The 15,007-nt window shown below is 38.9% G+C and overlaps 1 protein-coding gene across 1 annotated transcript; it reads left to right on the top strand.

Moving 5' to 3' along the window:
* The first annotated feature begins 326 nt into the window (after positions 1–326).
* Positions 327–14,280, top strand: lsm12b (LSM12 homolog b). The gene is made up of 5 exons (XM_041814828.1): positions 327–489; positions 2,450–2,583; positions 5,803–5,912; positions 9,137–9,263; positions 13,677–14,280. The coding sequence occupies exons 1-5, from the start codon at positions 363–365 to the stop codon at positions 13,767–13,769; spliced, it is 591 nt and encodes a 196-aa protein (XP_041670762.1). The 5' UTR covers positions 327–362; the 3' UTR covers positions 13,770–14,280.
* Positions 14,281–15,007: the final 727 nt, after the last annotated feature.

Here is a 15,007-nt window from a genome sequence, read left to right as displayed (position 1 = left end):
TTTTTAAAATTATTTTATTTTAAGTTAACTTAAATTATTTTTACATTTTAGATCAAATTATTTGGTTAAATTTAGTTAACTATAACCTTAAATTGCGCGTACTGTAATTAGGATAAAAGGGAGAAATAAAAAACAGAAATGAACAATGTATCGCACAAATGAACAAACCTTATTATATTTTTGGCATAGGTAGGTATTTGTCTCATAAATTAATAAATGTCCTAAACTGGTAAATATTCTAGTAATTTATTGTAAGACTACACGACCACAAGACGACGCACATTGACACGCCCAGGTTTCGTCTCTCTACGACATCGCGTCGTTTTACGTAAGGCAGGCGCTCCGGTTTCCTGGCGGAGAAGATGGCGGCTCCTGGACCGGGGGAGTATTTCAGCGTCGGGAGCCATGTCTCTTGCCTCACCTGCTTGGGCCAACGTCTACAAGGAGAAGTGGTCGCGTTTGACTACCAGTCTAAGATGTTAACTCTGAGTATCCTTTGTTTGTTTCGAGCTGTGGACGGTTTGCTGGCCTGCCTGGCTGCAAGGGCCTGTAGGGTAACCGAAAATATGTCAAATAGTGATCCGCGCAGGCGTAATTGGTGGGAGCTGACTTACATATCTTTGTCCGTTTAAAATATTTTCAGTTGCGAGATAGCCTCTTGAACATCTCTTATCTGTTGATGGCCGTGATGGTGTTGCCAGGAAATTTCATGCCTTTATGTTATCAGCGAGGAGGTGCATGTGTTTTGAATCCACTCATTGTATTGCCAGCCCTCAACATGGATCACTATCTGGCAGCGGATCCTAGTAAGGCATCATGGCTGTGTGCTCTCAACAGGCACAAACCGTTGCTAGTTAGCAGGCTAACTGACATTCAGCGCGTCTCGTGCTGGCTCGTGTCACTTCCCACACATTTCCCTCACGTAGCTTGTGAAGCAGTCAGTTGGAGATGCTCACGGTTACATTTGAAACGCAGTGATGAATGGATACCGAGCCTCCGTCCACGCTACAGTGAGGCTGATGTTAGCTCGGCTAACATGCTAACTTTCGGTCAACCCCACACTGCCGCTACTAGCTCAATTAACGGTATTAGCATTCCCGAGATTATCAGCTGGGATTTTTTACTATGTACCACCCAGTTGTGTTCTTGTTGTAATTCTTGAGTGGTCATGGGGTGAATTGTGCCACAGTGCGGTTTCATTTCAATCGGATTCAGGTTGAGCTGGCATCATTTCATGCAGCGTTAGCTGGATGGTTAACATGTCTACACCCATTCATGGTCGGACGTGTATGTGTAAAATAAATATTGGTAATGTATCGCTCTGACTATCCTCGTGGCTTGTGTTGAGTTAGGTTTACCGTGCATGCAACGTCAAAGCGGTAGAGCTGTATGGTTGAAGCAGAATGAATGAAGCTGATACAGTGAGGTGGTTTGACAGTTGATCACAGGCCTCTGATGGTTTGAATGGCTCTACAACTACACTACTATCGAGCATAGTGGTCAGATCTTACCATTTGAAAGCAGTTTAGTCCTTCGTGTAGCTAGAAAGCATGCACACGAACCATTCAGTGTTAAGATTTACAGCTTACAATTACAGGAAATTATGGCACATATGAATATGATTACACTTGGCTTGAAGTTAGAACAGTTCTGCAGCATGAATCAGACTTTTATGTATACCATAACCGTTCAAATCCTGCTCCAGCATTTCTATTTAATGTGATTTAGATCAACATGCCAGACAATTTTAATTTACTTACACCTTTGATGCTGAGAATGTTTTTGAAATTAGTCTAAAATGGGTTAAAAACTAGCTGTGCTCTAGATTCACCCTGTTGCCATGTTTGCATTACTGTAAGGGCACATAGGGTCAATGCCTTGAGGCCCAGTTCTGTCAGGGTTTCCTGAAAATGAACGATTTACAGTGAGCTATGTCTACATGACACTTCAGAATATTCTCTGCATAGTAAGTTGGAGTTTTAGCTCAGAATATTCATCCTGAGTAAACAAGAAACAACCTAATTTGACTCCAATCCAGTGCATTAAAGATTAAGATTCCATGGTTGGATTTGTTGGTACTGATCAAAATAAGTCATACTGTATTCTACTACGTGGTGCATGCTTTTGTTAAGTTATTTAATAAGCCGTTATAATTTCAATTGTACACTTTTTTGATGTTATATAAGATGTAGATAAGAAAACATTTCCATCAAGCTCTCATTCATTCATCCATGATTTCTGTAGATGGCAGCACCGCCTTCTGTGGCTGCATCTTGTAACTGGCACCACCTTCCACTGTCAGAGCAACTCGGCGTCCTTTGTATCATAAGGTCCTCTGTTCAGTCTTATTTACGGTGTTCAGGTTCATCTGGGGTCATGTTTCAATAGTAGATTTGTGTTGTGTTACTTCATCTCAAAGTTTTTCTCCTTGACTTGAGTTCTTTCACAGAATGTGCTTCCTCCAGCGGTAAGCCAAACCTCAACGACGTCATCCTGATCAACTTAGCCTATGTTTCTGATGTGGACATTATTAATGACCGCACTGAGACTCCACCCCCTCTAGCATCACTGAATGTTAGCAAGGTAAGAACATCAACTTTGTCCTTTTAAAGCTGATTTTACACTCGCAATCCTGAACGTTTCCAGAAAGTTTCATGAAGAGAGCCCCTAAAATCCTCTTGAGGTGGTAGTAGATCACAGCATGGGGGTATCCCTGTCAGACGGGGGTCTGAGGAGGCAGCACATAATGTACAAGGAAAAAGGTGCCAGTGGCAGATGAAGCAGCAGACTCCTACATGTTGCTATAATGAGATTTTTGGGATTTCCATCAGTGGTGCCTGTAGTTCAACACAATAACGGTGTCAGCATGGATAGGAGAAGAACATAGAAAACAGAATGAAGCAGTTTTATTATATTCACAGAGATCATTCAGTTTGAGTACTAGTTTATGGCTTTGCACTGGTTGCATGTCTAACTAGAGTCACCACTTTACTAGAAAAATCAAACGATATCAGTTTCAATACCATGCCAACAAAAATGGATGATCTAGACATCCAAAACTGGTTTATTTAGTTATTTTTGCTTTTCAACCTGCACATTAAAAAGGCTCACTGCATATGCACCAAAATTTTATGTATTTTGATAGTGATAAAAGGCAAAATAAATCTGATTTTCTTTAAAACAAGTCCAGGTGAAAGTCTGGCTCTTTCGCCTCTTGTCATTCCCTACGCTCTATTAATTCCAGCTCTATCCACTGTCCCATCTTTATAATAAAGGCAAAAAGCCCTAAAATAAATCTTTAAAAAATGTAAACATAACATCTGAATTATTTATTAATAGTTCAGAGGAAATGTATACATTGATTCTGCTCTGTGTTTTCTATTTTTTTTCCTTAAAGAATTAAGTAAGCTTCAGAATTTATGTATTACTGTGAAAGTCACAGTCAAAAGTCCACAGCTTGGGACTAATAAAAAACTTCTAAGGTTGTGCACTACTATCTCCCTGCTCCGCTCTTTGTCCATCTGAAACAGGCATCATGTTAATGTGGCATCTTTGAGATACTAAAGAGTAGGGCTGGATGATTATGGCACAAATCAAAAGCACGATTAATTGAACTTTTCACCTCAGTTATGATTGATGAACAATTATTCCACCCCCAACCTCTGACTCTGTTTGTTCTGTAAGTATTTGTAAAATTTCAAAACAAACAACTGAAAGGAACAGGCACAGATGAACAATTTTGGGTTATTAATTGAAACGTTTGAAATAAAAACTCACATCAGCTGAAAATATATATATGAATAAGGTCAAGGTTGAAAAGAGGAAAAAATTGAAATAAATGACACAGCAGGTTTACGTTGGTTAGAGGCTCTAAATGTCAGTTTCGATTATTTTTCCATTAATTGCTTGGCTCTTCTACAGAGGCATGTCTGTCCTGACTGTTGAATGAAACAGTTAGCAGGTTGCAGGCTGTAACAGAAAGCAAAGAGATGCAACAGGCGGAAAACAAAATCCCGCTCCCTCCTTCACATCTGTGCAAAAGTTTAGTGTGTTTCTAAGATCTTTAGAGTGCAACCATTGGGAAGTGATCAGAAAATAAAATCTTATTTCTCTACGGTTTGAGGCCACCATCACTCACTCTCATTTGATTGCCAAACATTGCACATGCTCTTCCTCTGCTTGCTTATTTTCTTCATAACTTTGATAGTTTTGGTACTATTGAATGTAAAACCAAAAAACATTGTGTCATATAAAGCTCATGGTATAAAAATATCTAATTTCAATGTTATATAATTTTATTTTGGGCCTTTATGCTGATATAAAAGTAGATCCAGAAACTGAGGAGAGAAAGTGGGTAGTGACATGCTTGAAATGAGCCACAGGTTGGAGTGGAACCTATCCTGCCCACTTTGTGGATGACAGCCTCTATACATGGAGGACACAGGTGTTACCACTAGACTACCAGTGCCCCATTGTAGGTGAACTTTCCAAAATATTTCAGTTTTCACACATAAGAACATTTATTTCATGTGGGAGATGTACCAGGAGGCTGGCAGAAAATTGTATGGGTGACAAATTTGGCTGTTTGTGCTGAAACATGCAGCTCATCCAGAAACATTCAGGAAATGTTCAGGAGTTTAATGTTTTTTGTGCATTATGTAAACGTGATTTTACAGGGGGTTGGTAAATTTGCACCTCTGTTGACTAATGAAGGCTATTAGGAGTGACAGTAAAGTTGAAAATTTAAAAATCTTCCAAGTAGACTCATTTTAAAGAAGAGACATGCGGCAAAGGGCCACAGGCCAGATTTGAACCCGGGCCGCCTGCGTACGTGGCGCCTTAAACCACTCGACCATCTGTGCACCCCCACCAGAACTTTTAAAATAGCCATGGAGATGGTGCTCCTTGTTCTCTCAATAAATAAATTTGATTTATATTATAATTTAGTTACAGTCAGTTGTTACCATTGACTGAAGTATTTGACTGCAAATAATATCAGGAGATTATTTTAGACCTTCTGAGTTAATGGAAGTCAATGAATTAAAAAAAAAAACAGTGACACAATACTCTGGTAAAGTGAGGCTGTGAAAAACAACATTAAATGTAAGAGACACTGATTTAATTTGGAACAAAATGAAAGGTGCATGTTTAGGAGCATTTCAATAATTCAGGCTGGGCGCCAGGGGCCTATTGAAGAGTTCACGTGCCCCGGGCTGTTTTCCTTGAAGCAGGCTTCCAGGGCCTAAATTCATCCTGTGGCTCCATTCCCAAATGTTATTTTAAGTATTTCTTCTATTTGTACCCCCGATTTCCCCACTCTTTATACTGTCTTTCTAAGAGAGACATAAAGAGACAAAAAATAACATTTAAAATGTGTAGTAATCCAGACAAAGACCGCTGGAGATACAGTCTCTGACTCTGCAAATGATGGGTCTATTGTATAGCACCAGAAAAAACCCTTTCAGCTTGTGAATTATTGGTGGCTCTTTCAGGCTGTTTTCTAAACAATAAAAAATGGAGGTCACTGTTCTATAAAAGAATCATTCATGTATTTTAATTAAAGTGCAATATAAACTCTATTTTTAAGCAAAGGATAGGATTACTTTGCCTTGACATGCACCTATGTATATAAGCTGAAGAGGAGATTTGTCAAGTCATTGTCTGAAACACAGTAGAGACAAATGCTGACACCGTCCAGACTTGTAACTTTTCCAATTAAAAATAAGCTGTTCTGAATTCAAGGCTGTCCAAACAAATGCTGCTGGATAAAGAACGCCTTTTGTTCTCTTCCTCTCTTCACAGCTTGCCAATCGAGCACGGACAGAAAAGGAAGACAAGCTGTCCCAAGCCTATGCAATCAGTGCTGGGGTTTCTGTGGAGGGCCAACAGCTATTCCAGACTATTCACAAAACGTAAGAACTGCTTCTGATTGTACGATTTACAGTGCCGAGGAGTTAGTCACAAGTCCTGCTTGGTGATGGCCAGTGAAGATCCAAAGCACCAGTCTTTAATTGTCATACATTCTAGTTAAAGGCCAAATGAAAAGATGCTGATATGCAAGCTGAACATGCCATCTGTTATTGGCTTCATCAGTCAGTCTAAACGCAGGGTGTATTTGATTTGAGGAAGAGACACGATTTAAAAGAAGCTGTCAGTGTTCATAGTTTTCTCTATTATCTTAAGTTGTGATCAAAATTGCAGACAAACACTAGCAGCATGCTTCTTCAATGTTTAACAAGTAGCTCTGGTTAACAAGCGCACATATACAAAGGATCTGTCTTGCATATTTTTCACATTTAATTCCTGCAGTAATTCTAATGCATCATGAGATTTAGAGCTGGTAGAGAGTCCTGCAGCTAAAGAGAAGGACACAGCTTCATTAGACTGAAAATAATATGAACTTTGGCTCAGTCTTGGTGGGTAAGGACCTTCAGGCCTCATCATGTCAGCCCAGAACTATAAGTGCAAACAAAAATGCAGAAAGAGAACTTGTGGACAACTCTTTCAAAACAAAACATCCCTGAGCATTTATCCTTTCATTAGGGCACACTCATGTTGTGGACCAAAAAAGTCAAAAAGCCAGGATAGAAGGGGTGGGGGATAGAAAATATACATTTGATGAAGTCTTGACTTTACTCATATGTGGCAGCATGCCAAAAGTTAGGCTGGTTTGCCTTTGCATGGATATTCTCTTCTTTCTTGATGAGTAGCGGTGTAACAGTGTTGTAGGTGTTACACATGCACATGTTCATTAAATAAATTTGTATGTGTGCCATGCTGCACCTGCGGCACATAATGTGTCAGTCAGACAAAACACGGAAAAAGTGCAGGAATGTTTGGAGACGGAAGTTTAGCTAATTTACAACTACAGACTACAGCAGGCTGTAATGTTACTAATGTAAAAAAATCCAGTATTGTTCATCTCTAACAGACAAGGTGAGGGGAAACAGAAATGCCACAGAACCATTTAAAACAGAGTTATCATGCACATTGAAATATCAACAATTTACTAACCGTATCTGTGTAAAGGTCTTTAAACAACTCCCAAAAGATATATGATAAAAGGCTTTTATTCCTATTTGTACAGTGGATCGATTTGTGGATCACATGCAGCCTGAACTGTCGGAGTTGATCTCAGCAGATCCTAAGTGTACTTATATGGCTTTAAAATGATTTTTATTTGGGGGTGACATTTATGTTAAATTCAGAGCATAAGCACCAGCAAGTCCAAGGCCTTCAGCTGTCATTGACTCTGATTGTGTGATAAGGCATATATGCCTCTGGGGACTGTCGGGGACTTCCCCATATTCTAGTGAAGCCAGAGGCTTTAAAGACTTCAGGCAATATTTCCTTTTCTGAATTATGTTTACCTCTGCAGTGTTAAAACTGTCATTGCTTTTTCTGTAACATCCTGGAGTGCCACTTTTTTGAGTCTCAAATTGGCAGCCTCACTCAAGCTCACTTCAGCTGTAGAAGCCCAAAGAAGAACTAATGTCAATATGATTTACACACTATATAGAGGTACAAGTTTGGCATAAGTAGCATCACGATGCAGGTTTCTGAAAGGTAAAAAGTGAAGCTCAGTCAGGTTTGTCGTTTAGAGAAGAAAATAAACTACTTTTAAATGCTTGTTTTAATAACAGAGGTCACTATGATCATTTCTGATATGTTTCAGGCAGTGATGAAATTTAAATGTGAATATTTGTAGTTCAACTTTTGATGTTATATATATTATCATAAATAACTGCACTTTCATGTAGAGTATCTGTTTCAGGAGACAAATAAATCATAATACCGTAAATGAGAGCTGGGGATTCTTTAGTGCTGATTCGGTTCAGACTGTTTTTGTTGTTCACATGAAGTGTTTCATCTGTATACACTAGGGATTAAATATATTGAATTTTTGCTGATATCCAATATGCGGATATTTACAGATTCACTTGAGCTGTTGCTGATATTTGAATGTAGTTCAGACTTAGACTTCAGTCCTGAAAACACCCTTTGAAGTGTAAGAATTGATGAAGAATAAAGAAATACGCTTAATCTGAGGAAGGTCTGTTGGTCCTGCCGAAAACTCTACAAACTTATTGTTTGTATGGCCAATATTTACGTTGATAAAGGCAGTTTAAAAATATTGGTTGACATTTTCATTTTTGCCGATACCTATAATTCCCCTTTTAAGCTGATATCTGCCTATATCAATATCATGCATTCTACTATACACCAACCAGAAACCTTTAAATGCTTATAGTCATGACCCCTGTGTACAGATTCTACATTTAGAATTGACAAATAGAGATTAATAACTTAGCTGACTGGTAGCTGTGTCCATCAAGTCTATGTTAGAAGTGTTTTGACTAGAGCTGATTCCAGACTGGTTTGAGTGGAGGTATGAATAAGAATGCATGACGGACCTCTGAACATAGCTTGGTTTTTTTAAATAAAATGTTCTGCTCAAGTTTATACGTCATTATCACTGAAAAACAAAGCTAACATGAAGAAATTGATTCCTTTAAGCCTTCTGTTACTGTCTGAAAATGTTAAAAATACTTTGTGTCAAATTTACTTTTGTTTCCTTTAGTTACATGTTTGAAGGTTTCAGATTTAGTCTCTGATACCTGATCAGACTCACTTTTAGCTCAGAGTCAGCCTCATTTCTCTCTTGTATGTGTACATTCCTGCCTTGTAGGACAGATCCAACTTGAGTGATTTCCTGATTAAATAAGTGTCTTTTTATATCTGAGAGTTCAGTTTCATTATTCATAAAATGAGTCACGTAAAGCTTTGTGTTGTTCTTCTTTTCCATAGTAACTGATTTGATGACTTGTTTTCTTGTTAGCCTTAGTTTCATTATGACACTGTTCCACCCCACATGACAAATATGCTGAAAGCTTAACTCAGCAGTACATCCTTTTCATCTGTGCAACATGTTGTCATGTTTGATATAAAAATGTCCATATATATAATAGGATTCTATGTTTTTTTGTTTGTCTTAACTAGTCAGGAAAGTTTGATGGCCTCTGTCAATAAATGGAGATGTGTTGTCAGTCAAATCTTCCATCATGTTAGAACATTTCCTACACCAACACAAAGGTTTTTTCAGCTGTAGATGATATGTTTCTTACTTTCTTTGCAGCATCAAAGACTGTAAATGGCAGGAGAAGAACATTATTGTGATGGACGACGTCGTAATCTCGCCGCCTTACCAGGTTGAAAACTGCAAAGGCAAAGAGGGAAGCGCTTTAAGTCATGTACGCAAAATAGTAAGTATGATTTTTCTATATGAACATATACATTCTTTATTTCACCTTCTTACTTTCATTATATTTTGTCTTTTTGTGACATCTGTGACTACATTATTTAAAATCAATGCATACATCATATATACAAAATGTACAAAGCATTGTGGCTGCAGCAGAAAGTTCTGGGTGCTTCATTTGACTTCAGTAATGCTTTTACCTCTGCCAAAAATATCTTTGGATGTCTGGGTAAACTCTCCAAAACGGGCATAAAAGGAAACCTGCTCAAAATGTGACTAACATTTTATTCTCCCTTTTTGCTGCTGATAGTTAATTTGTTAAAAGCTAGATAGATGTTTCCTCTTGTGTTGTGCAATCAGACATTTTTAAGAACCACATGAGGGCGTTTTCCTCTGGCTCTTATGTTTTGAAGCACCATTTATCATGGAACAACAGAGAGCTGCAGAGTTTCCTATTGAGTATAGTCATAACTCTTTCAAAGTACAGTCTAATACTAAGTTTAACAAGTGACTTTGTTTCAGCACATAGCTATCTTATATACCTACAGCATCTTATATAAAGAAACATGAAGGAAAATAGTGGCTGATAGCTAAGACATTTTTTGTTGTCAGTGCTTTGAAGTGGTAGAATGAACTAAACCACGGGATCTGCTGCTCTGTCAGTCAGCTGGTGAGCATTTAGTGTTGAACCTGCTACTGCAGTTGAAAGAAGCCAACGTGAGTACAGGCATAAAAATACATTAGTGATGAACAGTTCCAGCTTCTTAAGCTCTGATACTAACCCCATACCTAGGCTTTGAATTTACCGTTTCTGGTCTGATGCCACTGCTGATAAATGTTCTCATACGTTCTTGTAGAGGCCAGGAAGAGCATCTGTTTACAAACTACAGTGGTTCAGAGTGTTTTGTCACTTTCGAACCATCACTGCAAATGCCCCTATCTTTCAATGCAGCCGAAAAGTTAATCTAGTTTCTGCTGCTTTCCTTGTTCATTTAAACTCGTTTCAGGCTCCGGTGTAGCTCAGTGGGTAGAGCAGGCATCTGTAAACAGAGGCTATAGTCCTCAATGCACTGATCGTGGGGTTGATTCCAGGTCTTGGCACATGTCTGTTGCATGCCTTCCCCCAGCCTCTCTCCCCATATTTCTCTCCGTGTCTCTCTATAGCTGTCCTATCTAAACGAAGACAAAATGCCCAACATATCTTCAAAAAAAACCAAAAACTTGTCGTTTAACCACTGCTCCTTGAAACATGAGCTTTGCATTAATTGGTAGTCGTCACAGAAGTTCTTTGCACAACAAACATGAGATACATCCAGGTGAGCCTTTCGCCATGCTATGCAAAGGCTAACCAGAGAACTGAGGACAGATATGTAGCACATGCTTGTACTCACCATAAACACAGGAGAGTTTAGAGCTGAGTTGTATAGACTGGCTTAATGTCACAAATACAAAATCTAGCTATTTGAGTCAGGATCACACTGATATCTGATGCCAGGCTCAGATCAGTGAATCCCTAGCACGCAAGCATTGTTTTTATTGCAGACAGATTTTTATCATTCTGAAGATGGTTTGACTGCATTGTTGTGTGCAACGACCAAATTAGATTTGTGTTTGGGCTCATTCAGCCTATATTTGTGGTCTGGGAGCAGGGTGCATAGGCTTCTGTAACATGGTTAACTTATTATTCAAATGGGAAAATAGAGGCTCACATCCATCCGTACAGACAGTATCGGTGTGTTTTAACTCCTGCATTCAAACCAACTCTCCAGCGGAGAAGGTGATTTGTTTGTGCAACTTAGAAACTTACATTACTGTGGTTTTCTGTTTCATAGGTGACACAAAGTTCTCTAAAATAATGTCACTAGTCACTGAGGTACATCTGTAAAAGTCTGACGCCTAAAAACAACTGAAAATTGAACTTGTTTCAGATTGTCAATATTCTTCACATTTTTTGAAAATTTTCCTGACCATCAATAACAGAGAAAATGCCTGAAAAATGATTTTACCAGGCAGTCTATATCAAGCTGTAGTTAAATCAAGTACTTCCAAGCTCCACTGCCTCTCTGACCTCCCTCTGTAGGGCAGATCACCACCTGAATGTCACGTCTGTTTCACAGCTGATAGAATTTATGAATGAAACACGCCGCTCTCCTTAAGACCAGCTGTTGAAAGAAGGGAATGGGGTGACACCACCTCCCAAGCATTTGAGACGGAGCGTACTGACTCCTTAGTTATTTTCCAGCAGTGACCTCTATGTACGTTTTTAAAGATGAGTACATTTATGTTTACTGACTTATGCATTCAATAGCTCTACAGTTGTATTTTACATATCACTCTAAGTTGTTTGATTATTTTGAGATGGTGATGTGTACAAGTTTAAAGCATGCTTCATTGGTCATGAGTTTCAGAATGGATCTGACCGATAATTAAACCATCCATTTGTAGCACGCAGCCTTAGATGCCATATTTGAAATATACAAGATACTTGTGCCCTAAAAGAAGGCTCAGTGAAGAAATCTTGAAACACAACGGCCTTTATAATTGGCACATGTAGACTGATGGGGCTGCAAAAAGCCAGTGCATCACAACAGTTGGAACCTCCCTTCACTGGTGTTTTGTCCAGTTTGTCCCACATCTAAGCTGAACGATGAGCTTCAGCACCTCAGAGGCAGCCCCCTCCATGCTAGCTCTCCCTACTCATCAGTCAGAACCTGCAGAGCATCAAATGCAGTTAATTTTCCACTTGGAGAGTATGTAGATATCACATGGTGGGTTAATATTTGCACCAAAATAATCATGCATTTAAAAACCAGTGCTATGTTTTAAACACGCAGCTGATGCTTTACTTCTCCTGTTCCTCTGTGGTCTGCATGTTGTTGCTTCATGGAAGTGCACCGATACACAACAACACACACTGCAGCACACAAACAAATGTAGGTGCATCAGCTGCATCAGAGTGTCACTGCTTGTACAGAGTCTTCATAGGGATCTGTTGAAGATGGTGTTGTCAGCTTTCACAGAAAAAAAATGTTCTAAATTGTTGATCTTTTAGCAGGTATGGTAACTTTGTATGGAAAAAGCAATTAGTACTGATGCACAAAATTATTGGCAAGATTGAGCAGTTAGTGGAGGTGTAGGCTGGACTAACAGACCTACATCAACTTAAGGCTTTCTTTATTCATCATCATTCCTCACTCTTTTTTAGGTATGTTTTAAAGAACTGACGTTTATTAATTTGTCCATCCTTAAACTTCAAATTGTGTATTTTAGGGACTGAAGTTTTAGGCCTGAACTACATTTGAACATTAGTATTGATATTGGTTTCAGCTAAAATTAATTTGTAAATATCAGCATATCTAATATCGGCAAAAGTCCTATATTTTGCAGTTGGTCTTCTCTCCATTCTCTTTATCACGCAGGTAACTGCTGTGACAGAAATTTAACCATGATTCCACAGCCTGCTGTAGTATGTATATTTAAAGCTTGATCCAAAGGGGAAAGTGGACTTGATGTTTGAAGATGTTTTGACTCTCCTCCAAAAGACCTCATCAGTTCATCTCAAGTGTTGGATAACCACGTCCTGGAAGAATAAGAACCTACAGACTTTAAGAATATATAGTTTTTAAACTGCTCTGTGTTCACTATAAAAACTGCACATACTGTTCCTAAATCTCTGTAAATTACAGCAAATTTATTATTCAGACATATATTTCTCATATTGATGAAATTATTTGGCAGGGAGTGCCACGGTCAGTTCTTTCTTTTGAAAAATGAAAAACAGAGCACTTTTTTTTTTTTTCACTGCCTCTTTTTACTCTCTTGATCTGATAAAAGATACAGTCTGAATGAAAATTGACTTAAAATCTCTATGAGATATCCTAAAGTGTGTATGTGACACCAAAGCACTGCTTATTATTTTGGCTGGTGGATTTTGTCATCTGCTTTTCAACTTGGCCAGTGGGTCAAAAAAGTTAATTTTGGACCCTGCTGCCCACCATACCACACATGAGGCATTCTTTATTGTACTTATTCTACCACACTTGCAGCCCAAACAGCATCACCAGCTTTAACAGGCCCAGCCTCTGTACATGCAAGCTCCAGATAATTGCACCAATCCTACCTACCTAAATCAATGGCCCCTTAATTCCCCCTTAAAAAACATCACTATTTCTGATGCCAACATTACATGTGAATAAGATGGCAAACAGAACAGAAGAGAAGATAGAGAAGAGAAAGAAAGAGGACAGGGGAGGTCAAGCCAGGGTGAAGTGCTCTAATCAGGACTATCACTCACCCCCACTGGATGGGGCTGTTGCTCTGCTCCCTCATATTTGTTATTCTTTTTTCCCCATTATGTGTTTGATTTTAGATTATTGGTGTCTGTGTTGGTCATCAGTGTGTCTGTTTCATCCTGCAGGTTGAGAAACATTTTAGAGACGTGGAAAGTCAGAAGTCCATGCAACGTTCACAAGCACAGCAAACACAGAAGGACTCCACTTTATCTTCTTGAGTTGGCAGTGTGGGTCGGCCGGGGAAAGGCGACGCGGGTGGTTTTGTTCCCACTGCCAGACTTAGTCGGCATTCCTTGTCCTCAGTCTGAGACCGCAAGGAGGAGCGCTGAGGGCCCTGGATCCAGAAGATCAAAATACCATTAAATGAAAAAGACAAAAAAGAAAGAGGAAAGATTAAATCTTAAATTAGACTTTATAAAGAATAATTTAAACATGAACCATAAAGCAACCATAGTTTCCTTAACTAACTTGTCTCATTCTGCCCCCACTCCTCCCCCCTCTCCCTGAAACCTTTTCTTTTTCCGCCCTCCTTCCTTTGCCTTCAGTTCCATTTCAAAAAGAGAAAACTAGAGCAGTCAGAAAGGCTTGTTAGCTTTATTTTCTGTCATTGTTTCCTTTTTTTGCTGTATCCATGTTCTACTGTCTGTATTTTCTGTATTTTAAAACAAAATGTGACTTGAAATGCCACACTTTAAAGGACATTTTCTAAAATAAAAGTAACAAAAATTCTGACTGTAATTTTCAACAACTTTTTCAAGGTCTCATGAACCAATCATGCTGAATGATTACTGAAAATCTGTCAACTGTGGGACATAAACTCACTGATCTCTTTATTAGGTGTACCTGCTACTCGTTAGTACTCGTTAACACAAATGTCCAGTCAGCCACTAACAAAGCATGCAGACATGGTCAAGACAATCTGCAGAAGTTGAATAAGTGACTTTAGCTCAATCCCATCTATTTTTTAAAATCCTAACCCTTGTTTTTGAGTGCATTCTCACCCCAAGGTATAGTTAAAAGAGGCAGGCTCCATCTCACTGAACCTCTTCCCCCTTCAACCTAGCACTGCCTCTAGATTGGGGTAGGTTGTCCTGATCCTTGTTATAGAAGGGCAGGGTGAAGTGCTGGAGCTACATGGCCTTTCAACTGGAGATTTTCCAGAGGTATTCTCTGAACCAAGTGTAATGAGAAATCTCAGCAAGATTTAGATACTAAGGCAATAATCTAATAATACATTTCAATGATGTTTAATGCATTATGGTCCTTTTGATTTGAACAAGAATTCAAAAAAATAACCCAGAGTTGAAATGTCCAATACTGTCATTGCATCTGATTCCCTTATTTCATAGGGAAAGATTTCCCCACAACCTCTTGTAACATTTTCAAGGAACAAGGAGGCACTCAAAATTGAGGGGTAGGGGTTAAAGTTAAAAATGGGACTGGGCTGTAATCGTGA

The sequence above is a fragment of the Cheilinus undulatus genome, linkage group 20 (genome assembly GCF_018320785.1).
Source record: "Cheilinus undulatus linkage group 20, ASM1832078v1, whole genome shotgun sequence".
In the NCBI taxonomy this organism is placed as follows: Eukaryota; Metazoa; Chordata; class Actinopteri; order Labriformes; family Labridae; genus Cheilinus; species Cheilinus undulatus.
This window is presented reverse-complemented; position numbering and strand designations above follow the sequence as displayed.